The sequence below is a fragment of the Talpa europaea genome (assembly GCF_964194135.1).
Source record: "Talpa europaea genome assembly, contig: HAP1_SCAFFOLD_135, whole genome shotgun sequence".
NCBI classification, from domain to species: Eukaryota; Metazoa; Chordata; class Mammalia; order Eulipotyphla; family Talpidae; genus Talpa; species Talpa europaea.
Window position 1 is genome coordinate 78,249 of NW_028167984.1, and position 26,537 is coordinate 104,785.

Sequence of the window (26,537 nt, forward strand, 5' to 3'; positions counted from 1 at the left end):
ATGGCCCAGGTAAGGCCCGACGTGTCGGCGGCGGGGCGCCCCGGCCCCCGCCCCCCCCCGGCCCGGGGCGCCCCTCCTCGCGCGGCCGGGCGGGTGACGTGGCGTTTGGGGCGCCCCGGGCGAGGGGCGGGCGTGGGCCGCGGCCCTCCCGGGCCCCGTGGCGGCGGCGCCGTTTCTCGCCGAGGGTCCCGCGCGCGGGGCGGGGGCCGGGGCCGGGGCCGGGGCCTGGGGGGCGGGGGCGGGGGGGCGGGGGTCGGCGCGGCTGCCCCTCGCGCCGCGGCTCGCGCGGGGCCCGGGGCGGCGGGCGGGCGGGGTCGGGCGAGGCGCCGCGGGGCTGAGCCGGGCGGGCGGCGCGCGGGGGGCCCGAGACCCGCGAGCCGGGGGGGGCCGAGGGTCTCGCGGGCGGTCGCCCCAGCCCTCCTGGAGACGCCCGTGGGGACCCCCGAGCGCGGAGAGGCCGCGGGGCCCGGAGCGAGGCTCGGGCGGGGCAGCCCCGGCCCCCGCGCGCCCCGCCGGGCCTGAGGAGGCCGGAGCCGGTTCCGCACGGACGCGGAGCCGCGGTCTGGACCCCGAGTCCTCCCGGGAAGGGCGCTTCTGTGTGGAACGGCTCTTCTGTCTGGGAAGCAGCCTTTCTACCTTGTTATGCTGCTGCGGCGGAGGAGACGAGGGTTCAGCAAGCATCAAAGAATAAGCTGCTTTATTCTTGCTCATTCAGCTGCTTCCTGAAACCTTTTTTGCCCAGCGATGGCTGAAACTTTTCAGTCAATTCCTTTTAATTATGCAGGTAACCGGCAGCACGAATGAACAAAATGTTTCAGTGGTGGGCATTGACAATTTTAAGGAATGGACACACAGCGAGGCCCTTGTGTACGCCAAGCCGTGGCGCCGGTGCCTTCTGTTACGAAATTATGTATGTTTTATACCACTTACAGCACCAGGACTGTTGTCTATCAGAACTATTTATTCTCATAAAAGTCACATATAATGTTAAAGTATTTTTTAAAGATGTATTTATTTATGCATACAAGAGCTGGGGTGCAGGCCGGATGTGTGTGTGTGTGGGGCGGGGGGTGAGAGGATTCATTAGAGACAGAGCGGGGAGCAGAACAGGTGGACTGAGTGAAATCCACTGCTGAGGGTCCCAGCGGGGAGACAGGAGAGGTCTGCTGTGCCATGTGGGTCACCTCCCTGGCCGGGGATGGCCACCAGGGAGGCCCCCCTACAATTTTGAATTTTGCACTGACTTTGTTATTAGTCATTCTTGGAAACCATGGGAGTAAACATTTTATTAAAATTAAATGAAATCTTTATCATTTTCATGCATACATGTAGCAGCGGGCAGGATGTCCACACCCTGGAGCTGTGCTCTTGCTGTGGACCCTCCCTCTGGCCCTGGTGTCACTGTGGGAAACTGAAGTGGCCTCTTGTTAGTCTGGGCAGTGTCCGTCTTTTTAGGTCTGGGTGGTTCTGCTGTCCACGCGAGGCTGTGGGGCCAGGGCCTCTACTTGGGTCATCTGTAGCCTAATGGGTCAGATGCCTGAGCCTCAGAGGTGCAAATACTGGCAATTTAATGTATCTTTAACTATTCATGTTTCTTATTTAGTGAAAAATTAAAATGTGTATCATGGGCATGACTAGATATCTTGTTAATTTAACTAGAAGGCATTGATTGATCTTTGAAACATTGACGTTTTAAAATATAAACAAGTGCTTTTAGGGATATTTTACAGTCTTGTGTATATTTGTATAAATATCTTATATATAAATAAAATAGTCATTGTTATAATTAATATAATTCATGTTGGAGCCTCCCTTGTGGCGCAAGGGGTTAAGCACTGTACTATGAAGCAATCCACAGCCTCCGCAGCACGAGTTCGATCCCTGACCGGCTAGGGAACTACCCACATGGCACAGCAGACCTCCCCTGTCTCGCCCGCTGCTCCCCTCAGCAGTGTGTTTCATCAGTCTGCCTGTTCTGTTCCCCGCTCTGTCTCTGGTGGATCCTCTCACCCTCCCGCTTCTCTGGCCTATACCCCAGCTCTTGTATGCATAAATGGATAAATCTTTAAAAAAATAATAATTTATGCTGATTCAGTGTTTTCAGTTTAATTTTACCCTGATCATGTCCGTGTATGGCATAAAACTGACACATCATGGGGACCACATGAGAGTGTCTTATGTTCTCCTGTTGGGCAAATGCTGCAAAGCGGCGCGTCTGTGGGGTGAGCTGCGCATTGTGGGGTGAGCGGCCTGGCCCGCTGCCCTCTCCTGCACACACCGCACACCCCCCCATCTGTTAGTGCTGGCTTTTGTGGGATTCTGCCTACTGGAAGGAGGAGTCTGATAGGAAAGTCCATCTTTCTCAGACAGCACACACTAGCTAACTATTTTCTCCATGATGTACAGGAGAAATATAAATGATAAGTGTATCTGCATGTAAACAATTTTTGGACAATATTTAACTTTTTGTAGTAAGACAGTAAGTCACTAATTTGAATGGCTTTATATTTATGGGGGTCAAAACCACAACATCCATGTTATTTTAGCATAAACTGTGCTGAATGACTAATAAACTACAGGTGGCTCAGGAGCACAACCCTCAGTGGCATCGACCCCTGCACAGTTACAAGTCCACGTGCACGGTGGTTCCCCAAAGGTGGGGGTCCCGGCTCCCCACAGCCAGCCTGCACCCACCATCCTGGCTTGGTGGAGTAGTGAATGTGGATGCCACAGAAAAAAATGGCGTTTTGGGTATAAATGGACCCCACGAAGTCCGTACTCGTGTTGTTCAGGGGTTGTTAAGAGTTTCGATTATTGTACCAGTGACATCGTCTCCCGAGTCAGATGTGGGTACAAGGCAGTTCAGGTGTGGACCAAGAATGGCTGAAGAGCTGCTAACAATTGTCCAAATTACCTGTAGTACAATGTTTTGGATCCTTTGTTGAAATCCGTCTTTTCTTTTCAACAGCCAACTTTTGATGATATAACCACAATTTTTATTTAGATTTTAGGGTTGCTTCCTCAGTCTGACTGGGTTGGAGTTCCAGAGTTGTTCCTGACCTGTGTCTTATTGGTTAACCTGCTGACACAGGTTTTTCGTCCCATTGTTTCCAGCTCAGTTACTTCTAGATGGTTTAATTTGTAAAAGTTCTTAAAATATATTCTTTGGAAAATCAAGGACATTCATAGAAGAATGATCTATTTATACATGTTAATCCAGTTTAAGGCTTTTATGTCCTTAAATGTCTTTCAAATAATGAAATTTTTAAAAATTAGATTTGGGGTGGTCTGAACTTGGTGTTACTTGTAACATCCTGCCGCAACTCTGGGTCCAGCTGCTCAGCACTGGAAAGCCAATACTGAGACAAGAGCTAGTGGGAAGAAATCAGGTTTATTTCAGAGCCCTCTGGCTGAGGAGAGGGTGGACCATGCCTCAAGGACTTTTTCCTGCCCAGGAAAGGCTTGGAAAGGCTGTGACAGAGAAGGGGTCGCCGTGGGGCGGGGCCTGGGTCATGTGGGGCGGGGTGGGGCAGGCTGTGGGGCCTGCTAGCCCAGTGCGCTGTTCTGAACTTCTCTTGCTGCTGGACACTTGATGGTCTGCACCATCCTTCTAGGATGGGTTCATAAGATTTCGCAACTTCAGGCCCTGGTTCCTGTTTTTCTTAAGCAAGTGTAAGGCTAGAGACACTATAAAGCTCTGGCAAGAAAAGGTACCTGTTAGAAACTTGGTCAGTTAGAGTTTGACCACTGTCCCCCTCCTAGAACAGGTCTGGGAACTTGTATTTTTTTTTCCCTTTGGGAACTTGTATTTTGTAAGCATTATGTGGAGTCGGTGTTTACAGGCAGAGGCAGCAGGAATTTCATAAAGGTATTATCAGGCACAGTGTTTCACTAGAAACTTAAGAATGTCAGAGTTACCAAATCTTTTAAGACTAAGAATTGCTCATTTAAAAAAAAAATTAAAAATTTATTTTCGAGTATGGGCCTCCCTGGTGGCACAAGGGGTTAAGACGCAACCTATGAAGCTATCTGCAGCCTCTGCAGCACAAGTTTGATCCCCCAGCCAGGGAGCTACCCACATGGCGCAGCAGACCTCTCCTGACTCCTCGCTGCTCCCCTCAGCAGTGTGTTTCAGTCAGTCTGCCTGTTCTGCTCCCTGCTCTCTCTGGTCAGTCCTCTCACCCCTGAACCACTGGCCTTTACCCTAGTTCTTGTATGCATAAATAAATCTTTAAAAAAAATTATTTTTGAGTAGAACTGGGGTACAGGCCAGAGGAGGGGGGGGTGGGGGTTGAGAGAGGACTCACCAGAGACAAAGTGGGGAGCAGAACAGGCGGATCCACTGAAATCCACTGCTGAGGGGAGCAGCGGGGAGACAGGCCAGTTCTGCTGCGCCATGGGGTCAGCTCCCTGGCTGGGGATCCAGCTCAGGCCTGGGTGGCGACAGCCTGAGACTCTGCCTCTCAGCCACCAGGGAGGCCCGGCAAGCTGGCTTCTAGATGTGGTTGAGGGTGGAGAAGGCTTGGGGCGGACATCTTAGCCCTGATCCCATTGTCTCTGTTCTTGCCTTTTGTCCTCTTGGAGGTTCTAGTTTTTTCCTGATATTTATTTTACTTGCAGCTCAAATCACAATCCTGTCACACTGACCTTAGCCTCTTTTCTTGCTTATCTCATTTCTTTCTCACTGTCGTTTACTCACCTCTAGTGGTCACAGGAGGCCTGAGCTCTGACTGGGGTGGGGGGGGGGAGCCCCTCCTGCTCACTCCCGGGGGCCCCGGGCTTCTGTGGCCCCCAGAACTGGCAGCTGTCATCTCGCAGGTTTGCGCCTTGATCTCTGACTCCTAGTTAGTATTACATGGAATGTGTGTGTTTGGTTAACCTTGATGTCGTTGACCTGAGGAGGGTCCCTTCTCTGTGCCTTTTACATTTCTTCCAAACAGGCAAATGTTTTCTCATCCTTAATTTTAATAGTAGTCATCCTTGGGGGGGGGGGTGTTTTAAAAGCCTTTGTCTAGAAAAGCAGCCCTTTGGTTGTCTTTTTGGTTTGATTTTATGCATCTTACTTTCTGGAGGGGAGGCGCGGGAGGGGCGCGGCCCGGGCTGCCCGAGCATCTGTGGAAGCCTTGGGCCCTGCCAAGGCCGCCAGTCGGCTGGGGTGGTGCCGGGGAGGGCCCGGCCGGGGGCTGGGGACCCTGCAGCAGCGTCTGGCGGTGAAGCTGCCCCCCCCTCCCCCCAGGGCCCGCCCTGCGGTGACTCAGGCAGGAGGAATGCGGAGGTGTCGGGTTTCTGGAAAGCTCTGGAAGGGCGAGAGGCCGCGGCTTCCCCTCACGGTGCGGAGCCTGGACACGCCCCTTCCCGGGCTCCTTCTGCAGGCCCAGGGGCGCCTGCCCGGGGCGCCCCCTCGCCTGGCTGCCGGTGGGCCTGCTGGAGGCCCCGCCTTCCCCCACTCCCGGGCCCCTGGGCATCCCCCTCGCAGCCATGACCCCCACCCCCCCCAAGCCACAGCTAGCACCCCCCAGGCGCCCCAAGGCCCCCGTGCCCCGCCCATTCCTGCCTCCCTCCCCCTCCTCGCCTCTCCCTCCCCTCCCCTCCCTTCTCTCCCCTCCTCTCCTCTCCCTTCCCCTGCCGGGCCCTTCTCCCCTCTGCTCTCCTGTGGGGTCAGTCTTCTTGTCACACTCCCCTGCTAGGGCTTGTTACCCGTCTTCCCCCATCCCTGGTGGAGCTGACGTGCTCCTCCCCGCCGCCATCAGCCCAGTCCTGCCCAGCCTCCTGCCTGCTCAGGGCCCGCGTCTGTCCTGGGTCAGGGACCCTGACCCCTCCCCCGCGCTTGTGGATCCCCTCTGGGGTTCGCAGCTCTCCTGAGTCTGCCTGGCACAGTCTCAGAAGCTTCCAGGACACTTGGGGAAGTTTTCTGATTTCTCCCCACCCGGCCTGGTCCCTCAGGTGCTCAGGTGCCAGGGCTGGGCTGACTGCTTCTTGCCGGGTCTCTGCACTCGCCCATGTTTCCCAGGAAGGCACAGCTCCTGGCCTGGTCAGAAGACGGCTTGGAGGGAAGGAATCAACGTGCCTTGTCTCCAGGGCTGTCTCTGAGGTGCTGATGGCACCGAAGGTGTCCACGTAGCCAGAGAAATGCAGTTTGACGTGGGAGAGGGAATTTTCCTGCCCCAGTCTGATTTGAGGACACTCACTTCTACCCCAACTTACTGCTGCTGGCCCGGTGCCAAGCCTGTGGAGCTCAGTGCAGGGCTGCCCGCATGGCCCCGTTATGTTGTAGAAATAAATGCTAGCCTTTACCCAGGCAGAGGAATAACAAGTGGTGCTTCAGGAATGGTGAGGTCAGGAGAAGCTTTATGACTCATGCATGAGGTCTCAGACCTGGGCAGCCCCGTAAGGTCTGAGCACTGGTTTAAAGACCAAGGGTTCCTTTTATACACAACTGTGTCCATAGCTGTCACATGGATAGCATCATTTTTCAGGATGCACAGCCACTTGCGGCAAAGTCCCCAGACAAGGAGGCAAGGCAAGGGGGACAGATGCAGGCATTTGGGGATGGCCTTGGGGAGAGACCAGCTGGCCAGCTGCCCAACCTTGTAGATAAGCGTGCTGAGGCCCCGGCCATGAATCTTGAAGGGGAAGGAGCTGTAAGGAAGGACACTTGATTATGCCTGCGTTGGAGTGTTCATTGCACCTGGGCTGGAAGTTCTGCTGGAATCTTTTTTATATTCATTTGCTCAATAATGTGTTTTCTCATGAGTTAGAGCTGGTGGAAGGGCACTCACCGGGCTGTTGGCATCTGTGCAGTTAGTGTGAACACGAGGACCCTCGCGGCTGTGGGTGGATCTCTCAAGGCCAGAACCCAGCCCTGACCGGAAGGGGCTGTCCCACACCAGCAAGCAGGTCTCTGACAATGGCTGTGTGTCCTTCAGTTCGTGTCCATTTGGACCCTACTAGGGAGTCTCACAGTGTGGGACTGAGTCCTCCAGGACTCCCCTCCCCCCAGGCTCTGGTTAACTGCCAGTGCTGCTCTCAGAACTGACTGCACCTCACTTTTTGGTTGCAAGAGGCTGTGGCCTGGGGGCAGCTGGCTGGAGGGCGCCCGGCAGGGCTAGGGAAGGGGTGCCGGGCTTCTGAGCCCCTCCAGACCCTGTGGAGGTGATAAAATAAGGTGACCCTGAAAGGGTTAGAAATCATGCCATCTAATGTGTCTTTCCTGAATTCAGGGACTTTTTGTCCCCTTGTAGCCCCCAAGATACAACATTTTTTCAAATTTTGCCTTAAAATCCCTAATAAATATGAGGAAGCAGGGTAGATGAAAAGCGAAGTAGGAAGAGCTCGGACCACAGCCCAGCTCGGGAGCGACAGGGCAGGGCTCCAGCGGCTCAGGGGGGCTGAGAAGAGGTGAGACGGAGGTGTGGGAGGTGCTTCCATGGACCTCTCAGAGTCTTTGTGGGGCTGCTCCCCGACAGCTCCAGCAGGGGCCCGCCACAGGCCCCCCCCCCCCCGCAGCTCCAGGTGGGGGCAGGGGCAGCCCTTGTACTGTTTCTGTTGTCATTTTTTTGGAGTCAGTGGGTTTGGGGTGCGGGGTCCTTGGGTTCACTCTGGGAAGTTTTCCCCAGAGCTCCCCTTTCAGCGGCACAGGATGAGTTTCCCGGCAAGTTTCTCCCCGAGACAGAGACGTCAGTTTTATTTAAAGAATAGGTTTATTGGGGAAAGGGGCAGAAGAATAAAGGACGCTTGCATAGACACCAGCAGGCAGGAAGAGCCGCCCGAGAGGGCAGGTTTGCTGGGAGAGGCTGCTGCCCTGCGGAGGAGAGAGCTGGGGAAAAGAAGCACCTGCAGTCACAGGTGGACAGACGAAGTGCTGCCCGGAGCCAGTGCAGAGACTGCACTGATGTCGTCCTTTTCTGTTTGGGAGGGGTCACTCCTTGTCAGCCTTCCCTTAGTTGCTGATTTGGACAACTCTGAGATTCTGAAAGGACCGGAGATTCCACAATGGACCCACATCTCTATATCTTTATACACCCCCACCCCCCCCAGACACTCCCTGCTGGTCTGACCCCTGCTTGGGTCTTCTGCTTTGTGATCTGGGTGCCGTCACCTAAGGATCTTGTCTCCACAGTCGTTTCTATGGCTGTGCTAAACCCTTCTCCCCCCACCTCCAGCTTTGGCATTTTGTGAGCCAGGTTTCAGGTCTTGTGTGCACCTCCTTTTCAGTTTTTCTATTCTTGTCCTCCATCATTTGGGGGGGTTGGCATTTCGGGGGTCGGCAGCTCCAGGCTGGGGCCAGCAGCCCTCATGGTGCAGCTCCAGGCAGGGCCCCCCCCCCCCCCCCCCCCCCCCGCTGCCCTTGCGGTGTTGCGGGGCAGCTCCCTGCTGAGTGAGTCCCTGGTCCAGGCTTCAAGCAGTGCCTTCCACCCCGCGGCTGCCCAGCTGTCCGAAGGGCAGCGCCGTTCAAGGCTCCACCTGCTGGGCGGCGGGCGCAGCTACACGGCCTGTCCCCTGAGCCACTGTCTCCTGCCCAGGCTCGCAGAGGCACCGTGTCCGACTTCCCCGGCTTTGATGAGCGCGCCGATGCAGAAGCTCTGCGGAACGCCATGAAAGGGTTAGGTAATTCAACCTCCTTTTTCTTCTGAAAGATAGGAAACGACATTTTTGTGACCCGAAGAACACGTCAGTGTTTCACGTTAAGATGAATTTTAAGGGATCTTGATTTGAAAGGTCTAAGGAAACTTGCACAAGCTAAAAGGCTGCGACTGGCGGGTCACTGTTCTGAAGGGCCGAGCAGGGAGCCCCCAGCCCCTTGGCTTGGAGACTGTGCAGTGCCCCTGTGGGGCCACTCAGCAGGCCGCAGGCCTTCCGGAGCGATGGGCTCCCGGTCAGCTCCCAGCCGGCTCCTCTCACTGTCTCCTCTTCCCGGCTCTCCCACAGCTGTTCAGCAGCCCCCAGTGGCTCCCACCTCCCCCCACTGCACCTCGCTGTGCTGGCCCCACACGCACTTGACCTTTGACCTGTCTTTGTCCTGACCACCCGGTGGGATTCCCTGGTCAGCCCAGCCAGGCTCTCTGGTCCTGCCAGGCTTTCTGCTTTGCCGCCTTGTCGGACTGGACTGGGCCTACCTGATGTGCTTTGGGCCGTCTGCCCATCTGTTCACAGAAGCTGTGTCCCGCTGCCCAGCTGGCCCGTTCCCAAGCCTGTGCTGTTCTGCGCACCCCCCACCCCTGTGCAAGTTCCCCTCCTTCAGGAAGCAAGGCTGCTTTGGGCGTTGCCTCCCCCCGAAGCCTCCCAGAACCTGCTCTTTGAGGGCGCTCATGGGCCTGTCCCCCGGCCTTTCTCATCCTGTTTCAGCTTGTGTTTCTCTGCATTTTTAGCCCTGAGGAGTCAGAACTCAAAACACGTCTGTTTCTCCGTCCTCTCTCAGTCCCTGCACCACCCGGCGCAGTCTCCCTCTGGAGTTTTCTTGCATGACAAGCTGGGTGTCCTCAATTTTCAAAATGTCAGGAGTGTTTTCCCTCCTACTTCATGATGCATCAGGAATAGGGGGCCATATATATTGGAAACACAGCATTTTACATATTGTGAATTTTATAGTTTAATAAATCATGTAATGAAAATTGTGAGATAAAGAGAGCGAGGGCACTGAGGCGGTACGGACGCTTGCAGGAACGGACGAGGACAGCATCCTGACCCTGCTGACGGCCCGGAGCAACGCTCAGCGCCAGGAAATCGCTGTGGCTTTTAAGACGCTGTTTGGCAGGGTAAGTGCAGGCCACGCCAGGGTGCGGAGGGGCAGCTGCTGGTCTCACGGCTGCTTTGAGTCTGCGGATCTCCTTCTGTTGGTGCCACTTAATTCACCATTGTCCTTCCCTGCTGCTCCTCCCGTTGGCTGGTCCAGCACCTCTTACTTTAGAGCTGCCAGCGCCTGCTCACCCATGCTGGGTGCTGGGGCAGGGGTGGGGGCAGTCCGGGGGTTGAGGGGCTGGCAGCCCTGGGGTCCTCCTGCTCTCCTGTGCCCGGGGTCTTCTGTGGTCTGTTTTCTAGGTGCAAACAAGCTACCAGTGTGTTTGTCATGACACAGTCACAGACTTGATTCCACTTGCAGTGGCATTTTAATAAATGAGGTTTTATTTATTGATTAATCTTATTTTATTAAAATTAAATTTGTCACTGAATGAATGAGTGCCTATGTGAAGAATGTAAATGTACTCTTGTTTTTCTGAAATGTGTTTGTGCTCTCATTGCGAAACAATGAAAGAAAGAATGTGGGAGAGAATGTCTAGGCCAGCGCCAGCCTGACAGGCGGGGCCCTCAGGCAGAGGGCCCTCAGGCGCCGGGGTCCCGCTGAGGCTGGGGTGCCAGGAACATAACCCATTAGGCATGAGAATGTCATTAAGTCCTGAGAGAAAAGAAACAAGTGCAACATTTGGCCATGACAGGATAGATTTTATAAGTGTGAAGCGGTTCTTAATTTTTTCGGAAAAATTTTTTTGAAGGTGTGTGTTTCTTTCTCAGTGCAGTATTTAAAAATAAAGCATCTATAATCTACTTTTAAAGTGCTCATGTTCTTAGACCCTTGAAGGTGAGGGAAGGGCTTCTTAGGCACGAAACCTCGATGCCAGCGACGCCGGCTCTGGGTCCGGCCATACGGCGTCCATGGCTGGGCAGAGCTGAGGGCAGCGTGCTAGAGAAGAATGTCCTTAACATTTCTGCCTGCTCAACAAATTTGTGTTTTCTGGAGTTAGGATCTTCTGGATGACCTGAAATCAGAACTGACTGGAAAATTTGAAAGATTAATCGTGGCTCTGATGAAACCCTCCGAGCTGTACGACGCCTATGAGCTGAAGCAGGCCCTCAAGGTGAGGGGTGTGGGGGGGTGGCCTGGGCGGACACCATGGCATGTCGTGTTCCTGTTTTAAAAGATGTGCAGGACAAACTGGAGGAGGCAGTAAGAAAAAGAGGGAGAAAATTATCATTGATCTCTTTGTATAGCTAACTCAGTAACAGCCCTATAAAATTCAATGTTTTTGTAATCTTTTATGTTTATTTTCTTCCTTCTTAGTTTCGAGACATGTTTTTTGAAATGTTACCAGTTAGATACTTTTTCTTTTCTTTTTTTTTTTTTTTTAAAGATTTATTTATTTATTTATACAAGCACTGGGTACAGTCAGAAGCACGAGAGGGTGAGAGAATTCACCAGAGCCAGAGCGGGGAACAGAATAGGCAGACCAGCGAAATACACTGCTGAGGGGAGCAGCAGGTGCGGCAGGAGAGGTCTGCGCGCCATATGAGACCCTTGCTGGCATCCGGGGATTGAACGGCGCTTGCAGGCAGCGTCGCAGCCCAGCGCTTAACTGCTACACCACCAGGGGAGGCCCTAGATATTTTTTAAAATAGAAAGTTGCTTGATTAGGGAGCAATAATATTGTTAATCATTTTATTTTATTTTTTTAAAGGGTTTTTTTTTTATAACAAATGTTTATTTTATTTTTTTTTAATAAAGATTTATTTATTTATTCATACAAGCACTGGGTACAGTCAGAAGCGTGGGAGGGTGAGAGAATTCACCAGAGCCAGAGCGGGGAACAGAACAGGGAGACTGACGAAATACACTGCTGAGGGGAGCAGCGGGTGAGACAGGAGAGGTCTGTCGCGCCATGTGGGACCCTCGCCAGTGGCCAGGGATCAAATTGGTGCTGCAGAGGCTGCGGGCAGCTTCGCAGCCCAGCACTCAACCGCTGCGCCACCAGGGGAGGCCCGATTGTTAATCATTTTAGATTAAAAATAAAACTTCAAAGAGAGTTTTCAGATAAGAATGACTTTCTGATACTCTTCCCTCTTTCCCGCACTGCTAAGCACTAAAGTGAAGTGGATGGTAAACTTGTAATTCATGGGTAGTGGGTAACTGGTGTATGTTTCCCTGGCTGGGCCCCTACTCCAGCTGAACCTGGAGTAGGTCAGCTGACAGCAGTTAGATTTTGAATGGGCAAAATGAGATTAACAAAAGAAGATATAGGGCAGAGATTCTTACAGAGTGGAGAGGGCAATTTATCAGGTTGGGACCCTTTGGAATCAATAAAATCTTAGGTTATTGAAAAAGGGAGGGGGGAGGTTTGTGGAGTGTTTCTGGAATGTCTGGGAAGCTGAATTTGGCCATAAACCTAGTTTCCAGTACTTGATTTGGGTTAAAAAAAAAACATAAACAAATTTATAAAATATGAATTTAAATTGATCTCAGCAACATCATAGCTTGTATCTTGTAATTTAGTGTTAGATATGACTATTATAGTCAGAAAAAGGAAAGGCAAGTAACAATTTCAAAAATTCAGAAAGCAAGGCCCACTGCTTTTGCACTGACCGACACCTGACCTTGCTCCCGGGTGCGCGGTGGTGGCCCGGCCAGCGCGGGCCCTGTGGGGGCATGGTGAGCATCCTCGCTCCTCCCTGTGGATTTACGTAAAGTTTTCGCCTTTGCTATTCCAATCTTGTAAATTTCATCCTTCAGTGCTGTGTTTTAAACTATATAGAAGTAAACTGATAAAATGACAAATTTATGTAACCTGCTATAGGCATATTATGTATGCACATACATGTAAATGGACTGTTTTAGACAGAAAAGATAGATTTTATTTGGATAGAAAATTTGAAATTTCTGATGTCTATAATAGAACTTGTATAGAAAGAAGTGAATGTTGTGTTGGGTAGTATTTGTGTAGTTATGTAATTTGGGTGATATCTATTCTAGGAAAACAACTTTTTTTAATTTTATTGACATGGTTTCTCTATTAAAAATCATTTTCCAAACAGGGCGCTGGGACAGATGAGAAAGTGCTGACGGAAATCATTGCGTCGAGGACCCCGGAGGAGCTGGCAGCCATCAAGCAGGTGTACGAAGAAGGTGTGTGCTCTGTCCCTCCCCCCCTTCCCGCTGGCTGGATGGGCTTTGATTCAAGCCAGTTTTCTTTTCTTTTTTTTTTTTATAGAGGCATGTTTTATTTATTTGTTTGTTTGTTTGTTTATACACGCACTGGGTATAGTCAGAAGCGCGGGAGGGTGAGAGAATTCACCAGAGCGGGGAGCAGAGCAGGCAGAAGGACCGAACGACACTGCTGAGGGGAGCAGCAGGCGGCAGGAGAGGTCTGCGCCATGGGGGACCCTCCTCTGGTGGCCGGGGAGCAGCCGGGAATTGAACTGGCGCCACAGAGGCCGCGGGCAGCTTCGCAACCCAGCGCTCAGCCGCTGCGCCACCGGGGAGGCCCAAACCAGTTTTCTTTTTATAGGATTTGTGACTAGTATAGGGATATATAGGTTTTCTTTTATATTAATTGTAAGGTCTTTGTGGTTTTTTTGTCTTAAAAAAACTCATTTTTATGACTTGAAGTTAATGGTCTCGAGTCTGGCAAAAGAAACGTTTTCCAAATCAGAGTTGGGAAAAATGTGTTTGTGTGAACGTGCATTACTCAGGTATGGCAATGCTTGGGTACTCTGCATTTTGATTTTTCTTTTTGGTGTGCCTTTCTTTTTTTGTGGAAAAAAAAAAAGTCCATATTTCAGTTTGAAATATAGCCTGTGAGTGGAGCAAGAACATGAAATAAAAGTGAAGGCAGAGGACCTCCCTGGTGGCGCAGCGGTTGAGCGCTGGATTGCGAAGCTGCCTGCAGCCTCTGCAGTGCCGGTTCGATCCCCGGCTGCTCCCCGGTCACCGGAGGAGGGTCCCACATGGCGCGCAGACCTCTCCTGCCGCCCGCTGCTCCCCTCAGCAGTGTACTTCGGTCCTTCTGCCTGCTCTGCTCCCCGCTCTGGCTCTGGTGAATTCTCTCACCCTCCTGCGCTTCTGACTGTACCCAGTGCTTGTATAAATAAATAAATTAAATTAAATTAAATTAAAAAAAAAATCTTAAAAAAAAATGTTTAAAAAAAAAAAAAAGTGAAGGCAGAGAGTGTTTTTCCTGCCGGAGCTCCGCAGCAGACACGCCGGCGGGCAGAGGCCCAGTGCCCGGGTCAGCCTTGTGGGTACCCAGACCTCGCAGCTGGGTGGCCGGATCTGCTGTGCGTGTCCCCTCGGCCAGGTCGGAGCGAGGCCTGCGGCGCAAATTCTGCTTTTCGCAGCGCCCAGGCAGGTGGAGGGTGCCTGGGCCTCTCCTGGCGGGGTGTTGGCAGTCAGGAGCGAGCCTGGGAGCTGCTGGCAAGGGCTGGGGAGGGCTGACCAGGGCAGCCCTGGGCTGGGAGGCCCTGGGTGCCTTGGGCGCGCTGCCAGTCCTGCTGACACAGATGCGGCGCTGCTCCTGTCCTCAAGGGATCTGTCGGCGTCTGTTCAGGGTGCAGGACCTGGGAAAATTGCAACAGGTAAAGTAGAATCCAACTGAAGTCAAATACCAGACATGCTTTTTAAAAAATATAATTATTTACATATTTTACATCGGTGTTCATTTTTGTACAGTGTTTGATTTCTCCTCTCAGGTGTGGTCCCCATGAAAGCCCCACCCCTGAGGCAGCCGTGCCAGTGCCATCGCTGTAGTCCCCTGTGCGCTTCCCTCAGGCTTTGATCCCTTTCCGCCCCCTCCTGCTGAGTTTCCATTCACAGTTTCCTGCTAGGTTTGTCTTTTCCCTCCTGATCCCTTGTGTGGTTCCTTCTCTGTAAGAAACCACGTGATACCTCTCTTTTCCCTCTGGCTTATCACACTGAGCACGATCCCTTCCAGCGCCTTCCATGTTGCTGCGAGTGGCGCGAGTGTTTCTTTCTTGATGGCTGAGTCGTGTTCCACCATGTACATAGGCCACGTCTTCTTGACCCACTCTTCTGTTTTTGGGCATTTAGGTTGTTTCCATATCAGCCATTGTAAATAGTGCTGCCATGAACACAGGGGTGCAGGTGTCCTTTTGAATTAATGTTTTTGTGTCCTTTGGGTAGATCCCTAGGAGTGGAATTGCTGGGTCATATGGTGGCTCCATTTTTTGTAATCTGAGGGTCTGCCACACAGCTTTCCATCGTGGCTGGACCAGTCTGCACCCAGCAGTGTAAGAGTTTCCTTTTTCTCCACGTCCTTACCCGCATTTGTTGTTTTTTAATGTGGGCTGCTCTCACTGGTGTGAGGTGCTGTCTCACTGGTTTTGATTTGCGTTTCCCTGATGGTAAGTGACGTGGAACATTTTTTCATGTGCCTGTTGGCCATCTCCATCCTCTTTGGAGAAGTGTCTTTTTAGCTCTACTGCCGACTTTTTGACAGGATTCTTTATTTTGTTTTTGTTGAGTTGTGTGAGCTCTTTGTAGATGTTTGGTATCAGTCCCTTATTGGTACTGTGAAGTGCAGATGGTTTCTCCCGATATGCGATCTCGCTTGTCCTGGTGGCTGTCTCTTGAGCTTGTTAGTTTGATGTAGTCGCAGCTGTTTATCTTTTCCTTCATTTTCTTTGTTCTGGGGCCTGAGTCTTTAACGATGTTTCTGAGATGAAATACCAGAAATGACTCACCTGAGAATGGCTGTGGTGTGTGAGCTCCTTGGGGCTGTTGTTGGGGGGCTCTGCGGGGCAACCAGACCCTGAGCAGGTCTCCAGGCTGGCAGGGCCCCGATGGAGGAAGCGGGTACTTTGGCATCGGGCCACAGAGGCTGGGCTGACAAGAGGGTGTGGAGGGCGGAGACAGCCTGGCCACAGTGGACGATGCGTGCGGGTCTGTTGTGGGAGAGAAATCGAAACAGCCTAGCTGTAGGCTGTGTTACCCACGTGCCTGTGTGACTGGCTTGGATGTTTGGACTTGATTCAAACACCTTCTGAGTCCCTGAGTGGATGTGGCATGTGGAGGGGACAGTTGAGGGGGACTGGGCCGCTCTGATCAGGGAGGTGAGAGTGGCCCTGGGGCCCAGCCTCATGTGTTGCTGTGTGAGGGCAAGTCCAAGAAGGGAGACACATTTGAAAGGACCATGTGAATTTTATACAAGTGTGAGGGAGGAAGTGGCTGAAATAAGTGTGTGACCCTTCTAAATCTCTACTTTAAATTATTTTTTTAAAGATTTATTTATGCATATAAGAACTGGGGTACAGGCCAGAGGTGCGGTGGGTGAGAGGATTCGCCAGAGACAGAGTGGGGAGCAGAACAGGCAGATCCACTGAAACATACTTATGAGGGGGCAGCAGGGAGACAGGAGGGGTCTGCTGTGCCCTGTGGGCCGGGAGTGGAACTCAGGCCGCAGTGGCTGTGGGTAGCTTCTTAGTGCTGAGGCTATCCCCCGCACCACCACGGTTTAAAATAGAAGTTCCAGGCTGTAAAGGTTTGTCTGCTTTCCCGCCATGACTGCGTATCTGCATATGCAGATGTCTGGGAGCAGCGCTTCCCCTCCTTCCCTGCCTAACAGCTTGAGCATCGGGGGAAGAGTGGACCCCAGGCCTCCCGTCCTGGGCCTCCCTCCAGTGGAGGAGGTAGAGGTGAGATTGGGGGCTTGTTTAAAGGATTGCAACTGTCCCTCAGAGTGAATTGTCCTCCAGGGGAAGGAGCTGCATCCTCAGAAGGAAAACTCAAAATACCAGCGGAAGGGAGACCTGGAGACCAATGTTAGGCGTTTGAAAGAAAGCACAGCTTGTCCTTAGAGCTGCGCTGCGCGTCCTGGTCCGCAGGTTCCTGGCTGCGTCGGGAGAGCCCTTCTGAGCGGCCGAGTCGTGTCGTAGACTGCACACAGGTGCTTTTGGAGACTGATTAGTTCTGCGCCGACCACACACTGAAGCATTTGCCTTCAGTCTCCGGGGCGCTCCCTCAGAGAGGGCACAGAGGACGTCTGTGCTCACCAAGTGTCTCTTCCTTTATGTCTTCTCCAGTAGATTAATGGGGAAGGATGTATTTTTTCTGGTTGAGAAGAAGCTGTACATAAGTCTGAAATTACTCTGTTGCAGAATATGGCTCCAGCCTGGAAGATGACGTGGTGGGCGACACTTCAGGCTACTACCAGAGGATGCTGGTGGTTCTCCTGCAGGTACTGGGCGGGGACTATTGACAGTCTGAGGAGGACATCTGAAGCCTAACTGGTCAGTACATGGTGACCTGAGGCCTCTTTTATTTTTTTTAAAGATTTATTTTATTTATGCAAGAGCTGGGGTACAGGCCAGAGGTGCGGGAGGGTGAGAGGATTCACCAGCGACAGAGTAGGGAGCAGAACAGGCAGACGGACTGAACACACTGCTGAGGGGAGCAGCCGGGAGACAGGAGAGGTCTGCGGCGCCATGTGAGTAGCTCCCTGACCGGCCAGGAATTGAACCTGCACTGCAGAGGCTGTGGACAGCTTCACGGTGCTGTGTTCATGTTCAACCCACTGCACCACCGGGAAGGCTTTTATGGCCTCTTAAAACCTTCTCAGTAATTTCTGACGCTTGCTTCTGGCCGTGCTGCTGGGTTTGTGCTTTGGAATATCTGACCTAAACACTTAATCGCCAGCTCGTGGGGGTTTTTATTATATCAGTGTCCTTTTTTAAATTGAATTTCAAATTAACAGGGTCAGATTGGTTTACACAGTGCTTTGTGATAAAATGAAATTGTAGAATTGTTGGGAACTTTATAAAAGCGTGTGCTTCCGAAGAGAAGAGCTCTCTGCACCCTCAGGTAGGGCCGTGTCTCCTCTGCATGAGAACACTTGCAGAATCTGTGTCGTGACGTATTTTCTATTTTAGGCCAATAGAGACCCTGACGTTGCAGTGGATGAAGCTCAGGTTGAACAAGATGCTCAGGTGCGTGACACGTAACGTGATGGCTTTTGTTATGGCATATAAACGAGAAAAGAATCCACTTTAATAAGAACTGTAAGAGCATGTACAAGTAATCTTATTTATGGGCCACTACCAAATTGCTAATCCCGTGCAAGTATAGTTTTCTCATTTTCATCTGGCAATAAAATATTCCAAAGTTGAAGTGAAATAAATTGCATACAAAGAGTGAGTCCCATCCAGATATGCTATTTTTTTTCCAGTTGTGCAGCAATCACAAAACATGGAATTTTACCAAAAAACCTTAGGTGTTAATTCAAAAAGACATGTTTAGGTGTGTTGGCAGGAAAAGATAAAGAAGAAAGGATATTTCGGTGATTAAAGGTGTTTTATTATATAGTAGAGGACAAGTTGTTGTAGTATTGGGAAATTCTCCCCCTCCTCTGATGAAGCTCTAAGTAAGATTGTTCTTTTGTCAGCTGCTTTATGGTGACACACAGATAAAATGTATTTAAGTGACTTAAGTTCCGTGTTGTGTCTGTAGGCTCCATAAAGTGATCAAGGAGAGGAATTGAGTCAGGAAATTTGAAACCTGAAACTGGAAAATGTGAAATTGGTAATAAGGGGAGAGCCACACCCCATAGCCTGTCTCTCTGGTCACCTGTGTCCGCAAAACTCCAGTCCTGGACTGCTGGCCGCCGCGGCTGGACAGGGCAGGCCAGGCTCACTCATCCGTGGACCGTCCTTTCTGAGGCCGGACGTGGGGTCTGATGGTACCTGGAGAGCAAGGAGGGCCCTAGGTGGGTGGACCCAGATCTTCCTGTCTCGACCTCACTGGGGAGAGGAAAGGGAGGGACCAGGCGCCTGAGGTGTCCGCAGCCCCCCACCCGCGGCTCACAGAGGGCTGCCCCTCCTCGGCCTTCCATGGTTCCCGCCGTCCTCAGGACACAGCCCGAGCCTCTGAACGCGGTTTTCCTGACTCTTGCGTCTGGCCCCTGCTTCTGAGGCCTCCAGCCTGTCCATGACAGTCTGCCTCTCTCCTCTCCCCGTTCACCGACTCATGGTCAGGGGTCAGTGCTCAGATGAGCCACTTTCTAGGGAGCCCTGCCTGGCCCCCCAGGAGTGTGTTAGGGTCCACCCAGGGAATACTGGGGCCTCCCAGGCCTGCCACAGCCCTTGTGGCATCTGTGGAAGTTGGCCCTGTCCCCGCCTGCCCCCGGGAGCCCTGTGCTGTGGGCTCGGCTCATGTCCTTGGCTTCTAGCAGACAGTGGTGCCCGGTCAGCAGCTGGTGAAGCATTGTGTGTCCCTCTCAGGCCGGGGACACTGTCCCTTGTACAGAGAAGGAGACTGAGGCTCAGGAATTAGAGGAAACAGCCAGAGCCCAGCGGGGCCTGTTTGAACCTAACGCCCTTGTCTTGGCTGAGCCAAAAAGGTTCTGGCCTGTCGGCGCCTCCTGTTCCCTCCGCATCAAATGTCTGCAGACGCGCAGACCTGGCTGGCTCTGCCTCCCGGAGGCACAAGTGCTGCAGCAGCCCCCCTTGTGATTCCGGGGTGAGGGTGCTTCAGGCCTTTGTTCCTCATGGGTCTGTGGGTGACGGCGCCGGGTCAGGCTCCGGGGGGCTCAGGTCTGTGTCGAATGCGGGGTCTAGGGTGGACGTGTGAGGCACTGGCAGCGGGCAGCGGCCCCTTCCGGTGGGACCGGGGCGTGGCGGGCAGTGCTGCGGGGAGGCTCCCAAACCTCTGTATCGCTGTGCCCTGGGCCCATGTGAGGCAGGGCCATCGCTTGCCTGTCGTGCAGCTGACGTAGCCTCAGAGCCCCGCAGGGCGGCTGGGACCCCTGGAAGCTGCCTCCTGCCTGTCTTGAGAGTGTCCCTTGGGTAGAGTCCAGGCGTTCCTGAGCCGCTGAGTGACCAGGGGCTGAATGGCAGCCACACCGGCACCCGCCTGGGTTCCTTTGAAACGGGATTATTAACTGATTCAGCAACTTGCAGCAGCCCCTCCTGCCTCCCTATGGACAGCCCGAGCTGCAGTGGGGACAGCTGGGCGCTCACCCACAGGGCCCAAAAATGTCTTCAGGGCAGTATCTGAGACACTGAAGGGCCCTTTCCTAAGCTCTTGACATTTTTTCTCTGTGACACCTGGCGCTAAGAGGATTCCTCACGTTGCAGGACTCGATAAGCCACAGTGACTCGGACATTCTGCAGATAATCCACTGTACCTCTTAACCTTTCTCATGTGTCAGACTGATTTCACCTCTGCTCCTGCAAGTCCCTGCTGTGCTGTCTTTGGGGGAGAAGTTCTCCAGGAAGGAGAAAGAAACCTGTTGCTGCTGACTCTGTGCAGCCGAGTCCCATGGTCTGCACTAAGGACACCACAGGACCATGAGCCCTGAGGCCAGAAGAGACCAGAAGCTTGTCTAACATTGCACAGATAGGGCCAATTGCCAGGTTTTTTGGGTTCCCAAACCTCTGTATTTTGTGCTGAACTAGAGGTGCTGTGAGGTCACTTGTGACCCCCTTGGAGGCCGGGGGGGAGGGGCGCCCCCATCCATCCTCAGAACAGCTCTATTATGAGTGCTGGGCGTCTTCCTTAACAAGAAAGGAGCTTCTTAGGGTAAAACAAGACAAAACAAAACTTTTAGATATCATTGCACTACCTGAAGAAGGTGGTAGATTTGATATTGCATCAGAAGAGATATTTTTAAAGATTCATTTATGCATACAACAACTGGGGTACAGGCCAGAGATACGGGGTGGTGGTGGTGGTGAGAGGATTCACCAGAGACAGAGTGGGGAGCAGAACAGGTGGATCCACTGAAAACACTGCTGAGGGGAGCAGCGGGGAGACAGGAGAGGTCTGCTGCACCCTGTGGGTTGCTCCCTGGCTGGGGATTGAACTTGTGCTGCGGAGGCTGCGGACAGCTTCACAGTGTGGTGCTTAACCCCTTGCACCACCAGGGAGGCCTGATATTTATTTTTAACATTAAAATTTCTAACTTCAAAATTCACTATAAAGTTGCATTTAAAAAAATTCCCTGCAAATAAAAAAAATGGATGTTTTCATCATAATCTGTGTTCTTAAGCATCTAAACACATGCTCTGACCCCTCCTCTCTATTTGGTTTGCATCGGAGCCTGTGGCCAGCTCCAAGGAGCGGCTCAGCGGTGCTCACGGGCCTTGCCTTCCTTGTGTGCTTGCCTGGCTGTGAGGGAAACACATCGTCGCTGCCTGCGCTTAGTGTTTGTTTCCAGATCAGCACAGTAACACTCACTGCGGTAAAGTGAGCCGCTACTCTTTCTGTTTCCTGGTGCATGTGAAGTCGTTGACATGCGCCTGTGGTCTGTTAAGTGTGCAACAGCACTGTGTCCAAAACCAGCGTGCACACATCAAGTGTGGCCGGGGTGAGGTGAGCACACACTTCAGGGAGGTGGTGCTGCTGGCCCTGTGCCAGGCAGGGGGCCACACACCTTCCGCTTCTGAAACACTGCATCTGAGGCGTGGCTAAACAAAGCACAGCCGGACGGGGTGTGCCTTTCTGGACACTTCCAAGAGTGAGTCTTCGGGTTTAATGAGTTATACAGATCTCGATAAGTGGACTCCCTTTTCACTTTGTTGATTTTTTCTGTGATGATCTGAGTGCTGGAGAATGCGTGTCCTCCCCACTTTGGGGGAACACTGGGTGCTTCTGTGTCCCAGGCATGTGCTGTACCCAAACCCTTTTAACATTTATTGTGATCCTTTAGAAAAGTAACAACTTTTTGTTGCTACCATTGGCTGAATGTTAGTTGAAAGCAAAAAATATGGCGTTTACTTTTTATCATGTCAGCGAATAACTACAGAGCAAGCAAAATGGAAACACAGTGACTTCGCTCAGGGCAAGTCCTTCCCCAGGCGGGAGTGCTCGTGGCTGTGGTGAGGCGGCTAGCGCCTCCTGCCCGCACCCCGGCCCCTTGGCTCCTGAAAGGCCGAAGGTCACCTTAGCGTTGGAGCTGGTGCTGCTGCCGTGCCTGGCTACCTTGACTGCCATCCACAGGGCGCCCTTGAGGCAAGCTCCAAGGGCGCCCCAAATGGGTGAGCCCAGTTTCAGGGTGGAAAGCGTTAGCAAAGTATAAGGTGATGAACTCGGTGAATTAATACTCAAGGAGTAAAACACAAGTGTGATTAAGAAATGGGAGATGAGAGAACATTTTATTCAACGTGGTTGAAATTTTCACAGGCTTTGTTTCAAGCTGGAGAACTTAAATGGGGGACAGATGAAGAGAAGTTTATCACCATCTTTGGAACACGAAGTGTGTCTCATTTGAGAAGGGGTGAGTGAAAAAAGCTATATAAAACACATATTTTGGAACACTGTTAATACAGGAGCAGTTATGCTCGAGTGCCTGTTGCGTGACAGGCACCACTGGTCATTTTTTTGTATTTCTTTCTCCTGGTGACTGTGAAATTCCTCAATTCTCTCTGCTGCTGTGGTTGCTTTTACAAAACTAGAGACACTTGGTCACCCTGAACTGTCAGAGGGTGACAGAGGAGGCCATCCTTGAACTGTGACTCTCAGAATCACACTCACCGAGCTGAGGCCGGGTCCTCCTAGTCAGTGGTGGCCACGTCCTCATCTGTGGAGAGTGGTCAGTGCTTGTGGTGTCAGCTGGGAGTGAGTCCAGTGGCACGTGACAGAAAACTATTCTATTGGGCCTCCCCTGGTGGCCTGGGCGGGGTCAGTCTCAGGCTGTCACCACTGTGGCCAGAGTGTGATCCTGGCCAGGGAGCTGACCCACATGGTGCAGCTGACCCTTCCTGTCTCCCCGCTGCTCCCCTCAGCAGTGGGTTTCAGTGGATCCACCTGTTCTGCTCCCCGCTCCGTCTCTGGGGACTCCTTTCTCCCCCCATACCTCTGGCCTGCACCCCAGTTTGTCTACACACGCACAAAAAAAAAAAAAAAAAACAAAAAAGAAAACTGCTATCAGTGGCTTTAAAAGTTGGATCCATCTGTCGGGTAGGGTTCCTTGGCTAATTGGGCAGTACCTGGGCTCTTTCCATTTTCTGCTCCACTGTCCTCGGTGTACAAGATGGCTGCTGTCACTGCAAAGGTATCAGCCACTTCACAGTAAGAAGAAAAGAAAGGGGTGAATTAGTTTACGTATCTCCTCCTATAGGGAAAGAGAAAATTTCTCAGAATCCTCTTCATGAAATTTACATTCAGGTTTCATGGGTTGTAACTAGTCAAGAGAAATGAGAACAAGAACATTTATGATCCTTGTTCAGGACATGGGCGTTGATGCTCTGAGTGAGGTCAGCGCCCATCAGCAAGGAATGGGGTGGGGCGGGGGTGTTTCATAGGACGACGCCAGATCCACAGGAATGCCGCTTCCTGAGGAGCGTGGTCCCGTGTGGCTAAGAGTTCATTCACTATTTTACAGTGTTTGACAAGTACATGACAATATCAGGATTTCAAATTGAGGAAACCATTGACCGGGAGACTTCTGGTAATTTGGAGCAACTTCTCCTTGCTGTTGGTAGGTAATTTTATCATCTGTGTGAAATTAACGGTGTTGAGAGCTCACATGCTTTAATCCACTGGAGCTGTGTCTGAATCCAGCCATGAATACAAGAGCTTTTGTGATATTTGGGTGGTGTAAACTCCAACAAATTTCTAATTCAAAATCTGTTTTTATGTTGGAAATACATGTTATTGGGTGAGCTCAAGTAATCCTATGAAAATACTAATATAAATGTTTAAAAGTTATTTTTGAAGCTGCACTAGAAATATTTCTATTATGAGTCTGATTGTGGGTATTGTCTCAGAGGCTTGTGCATGTTAATTTTAGAATTCTTTTGAGTACTGTCCTTACAGCTTTGAGGGAGTCTGAGAAATTTGCATCTGATTTAGAAAAATTATCTTTGATGTAATGGAATTTGTGGTGATCATTTTATTTTAGATTAAATAATTTAGAATTTTATTACAGCCAATGTTCAGAGTAATCTGTTGTAGCTGGAGAGCTGAGTGTGTGGGTTACTGTGGTGGTATGTTCTCCAGAGCCCAGGGTAATCCATGTGCTGATGTGTGGACAGCCTCGTGGCCACTGTGTCCGGGTGTTTAGGCTGAACCTCCCGTGCTGTTTGTTCCAGTGTCCGGTGTTGAGCTTTCATGGTGTACATGTTGTGGAAATCAGCTGAAAACATCCACGAATCAACTCAAGCTTTTCACTTGAGTCTGCAGTTCATAACGTTAATAGAACAACTTTCAGGGAGCCTTCCATCATCAGTGTGACCTCTGCGGTGACGGGGGCTGTTTTCCTTAAGTACTAGAAAAGAGGGCACAAGAGAAATCTTTGCAATTCAAAGACTTTATGTGCGCTAGGTCTCTGAAGCTAAGCAGGCTGAGGTCTGAGTGCCCCTAACATACAATAGCTATGTCCATGTTCCGGGAAGATACTCCTTTCTGTCACCAGTTTGTCAGGGTGTTTCCATTGAAATGGGCACGTCTCGCACTGCCCTATGTGGACCGTGGATATTAAAGAGGAGGGAGCCACATTAAGATTGCAGGAAGACGATCATGGGTTAGATGGAGGTAATCGTGTATCGCTGGCTTGAATGTCTTGGGATAAAACCTTGCACTTATTTGTATCATTGGCTGGAAATGAAGAAGGCCGTGGCTTATAACCCAGGCTGCCAGTGTGCTCGGAAACAAAAGGGCACTGAGAAGCCAGTGTCTTGTCCTCTGTGCCTTACTGTGTAGAACTCAGAACTCCAAGGAAACTCAGGTGAGTGTCTGAGGTGATGCTTGGTGAGCAGCAGACCAGGTCAGCTTGCCAAGGAGCAGCCCTTCAGCCGTGTTCCTCTTACACCTTGGAATCAGCAGAGCGGTAAGCATGAGGCAGCTTGGGAGTTGTAGCTGCCTCGTCCTTTTCCTATCACAATAGCATCTGATAATCATATTATTTGCTCTTAGTGAAATCCATTCGAAGTGTGCCGGCCTACCTTGCAGAAACTCTCTACTACGCTATGAAGGTGAGTGTGTACCTTGAGTCCGCTTTGTGCGCAGTGGATCTCTCCGGGGTGACGATGTCGTAGACGATGGATTGTGGGGTTTTCCCTCCTTAAAACACACAGTTCAGTTGTACTGAATTGTCCTACTTTATCAATTCATCCTAACTCGGAGGAGTCTGACGTAACATGTGACATGTTCAAACCGCGTGCCCGCTCCTTTTTCTGTTTTTTTAAAGGGAGCTGGGACGGACGATCACACCCTCATCAGAGTCATGGTTTCCAGGAGTGAGATTGACCTGTTCAACATCAGGAAGGAATTTAGGAAGAATTTTGCCACCTCTCTTCACTCCATGATCAAGGTAATGAACGGCACCTTTCGTGAAATTGTCTGGAAATCCCCAGCAGAACACACGCCGGGGAGGGCCCAGCCCCAGGTCAGGGTGTGCCCCAGAGCTGCGTGTCCCCGAGGGGCTGCCAGGCAGAGGCTGGCTCTTGGGGGCGGTGTCTTGTTCAGCCATCGGCCCAGCAAACCGAGCTCCACAACACCGTGCGTGTTCTTTCCCTCCTGATGGGTCCCGCTGTCTCCTGCAGCCCCTGCTCTTTGCTCTCAAGTCTCTCCTTCCTTCCCGCCTGGACTCGCTTCCTTTCTGGTGTTGGGCCACAGCTCGGGGGAGAGGCCGTGAGGCCTCAGGAAAGAGCCTTAGCGGGGCGCAGAGTTCTGCCGTGATGCTGGACCCCTCCTCCCTCCTGTCTTCTCCCCTCCATTCCCTCCCCTCCCTCATCTGCTCCTTTTGATGTGGGCTGTGAACAGAGCAGGCTCCGGTTGAGCGGGCCTCGAGCTCGAGCTCGCTGTGTGTGTGCTGTGGCTGGGCTCCCGGCTCCTGCGAGCTCTCGCATGCGCTCACCAGGCACCTGAAGCCCCGGTGTAGACACAACTGTGGGGGTTGGGCAGAGGAGGGCCACAGCATGTCCTGCCTCTGTCTCTGAGCGGAGCAGTCGTGACTGCCGCAGCGGGGGCCCCCCTCCCCCTGCCCTCGGTTAGGGATCAAACTTGTGCCTCAGTGGCTGGCGATCACTTGATAGCGCTGTGTTTTTAACCCCTGCACCGCAAGGGAGGCCCCTGAAGGCAGTTGTAAAGCTCCCCTGTTGTGTGTCCCTAGAGGGAACACAGGTGTCACTGTCTGAGGGAGATAGTGTCTTTCAGGGGAAAGCTAGAGAGTTAAACAGAAGCTCACTGGTGGGGAAATCCCTGTGTGACATCCCTGACATTTAAGTCATGCAGAACTTGGGAGCAGTGTCACATCATAAAATGTGTTACCAGACATTTCTCAGTTTTTCATTGCTGTGGTTTTTGGGAGTCATGGAGGCTAATGGGATACCTTTGGTTTCAGGGTGATACTTCTGGGGATTATAAGAAAACTCTCCTGCTGCTCTGTGGAGGAGAAGATGACTGAACACCCGCTGCTTGCCTGCCACCACCGCACTCGTCCCGCAGCCACCTCACTGCACTTTATATATGCCAGCGCTTGACACACTCTTTGCCTTATTCATACTAGCATGTTAATGACTAAGTCTTACATGTTACAAAAGAAAATAGTGGTGCTTCTTTCTGATCTTCAATTAAGATCTTCCTCTTTGACTGTTGTGCTGAAGTGTACTTACAGTACTAAATACAGAAGTGTAGGTCAGTTATATTTTTCTTTAAGAGATCAGACTGCTTTTAGCCTTAAAAAAACTTCATTTATATTAAATTGATATCCATATTACATTAATCAGCACCTTAGCCTCAAATTGTGAACTCCTGGCAATGATGTTAATCAAATTTGCTCCTAAATTAAACCTGAACAATTATGGTGGTTTTGTTCAAA

General features: G+C 51.6%; 1 protein-coding gene across 1 annotated transcript; it reads left to right on the forward strand.

The window, feature by feature from the left end:
- On the forward strand, window positions 1-26,123 carry ANXA5 (annexin A5; the record flags this gene model as incomplete). Its single annotated transcript, XM_084259811.1, has 12 exons — window positions 1-9; window positions 8,523-8,607; window positions 9,661-9,755; window positions 10,740-10,853; window positions 12,802-12,892; window positions 16,879-16,958; window positions 17,650-17,706; window positions 21,899-21,992; window positions 23,100-23,195; window positions 24,632-24,690; window positions 24,906-25,028; window positions 26,061-26,123. The coding sequence occupies 12 exons, from the start codon at window positions 1-3 to the stop codon at window positions 26,121-26,123; spliced, it is 966 nt and encodes a 321-aa protein (XP_084115937.1).
- Window positions 26,124-26,537: the final 414 nt, after the last annotated feature.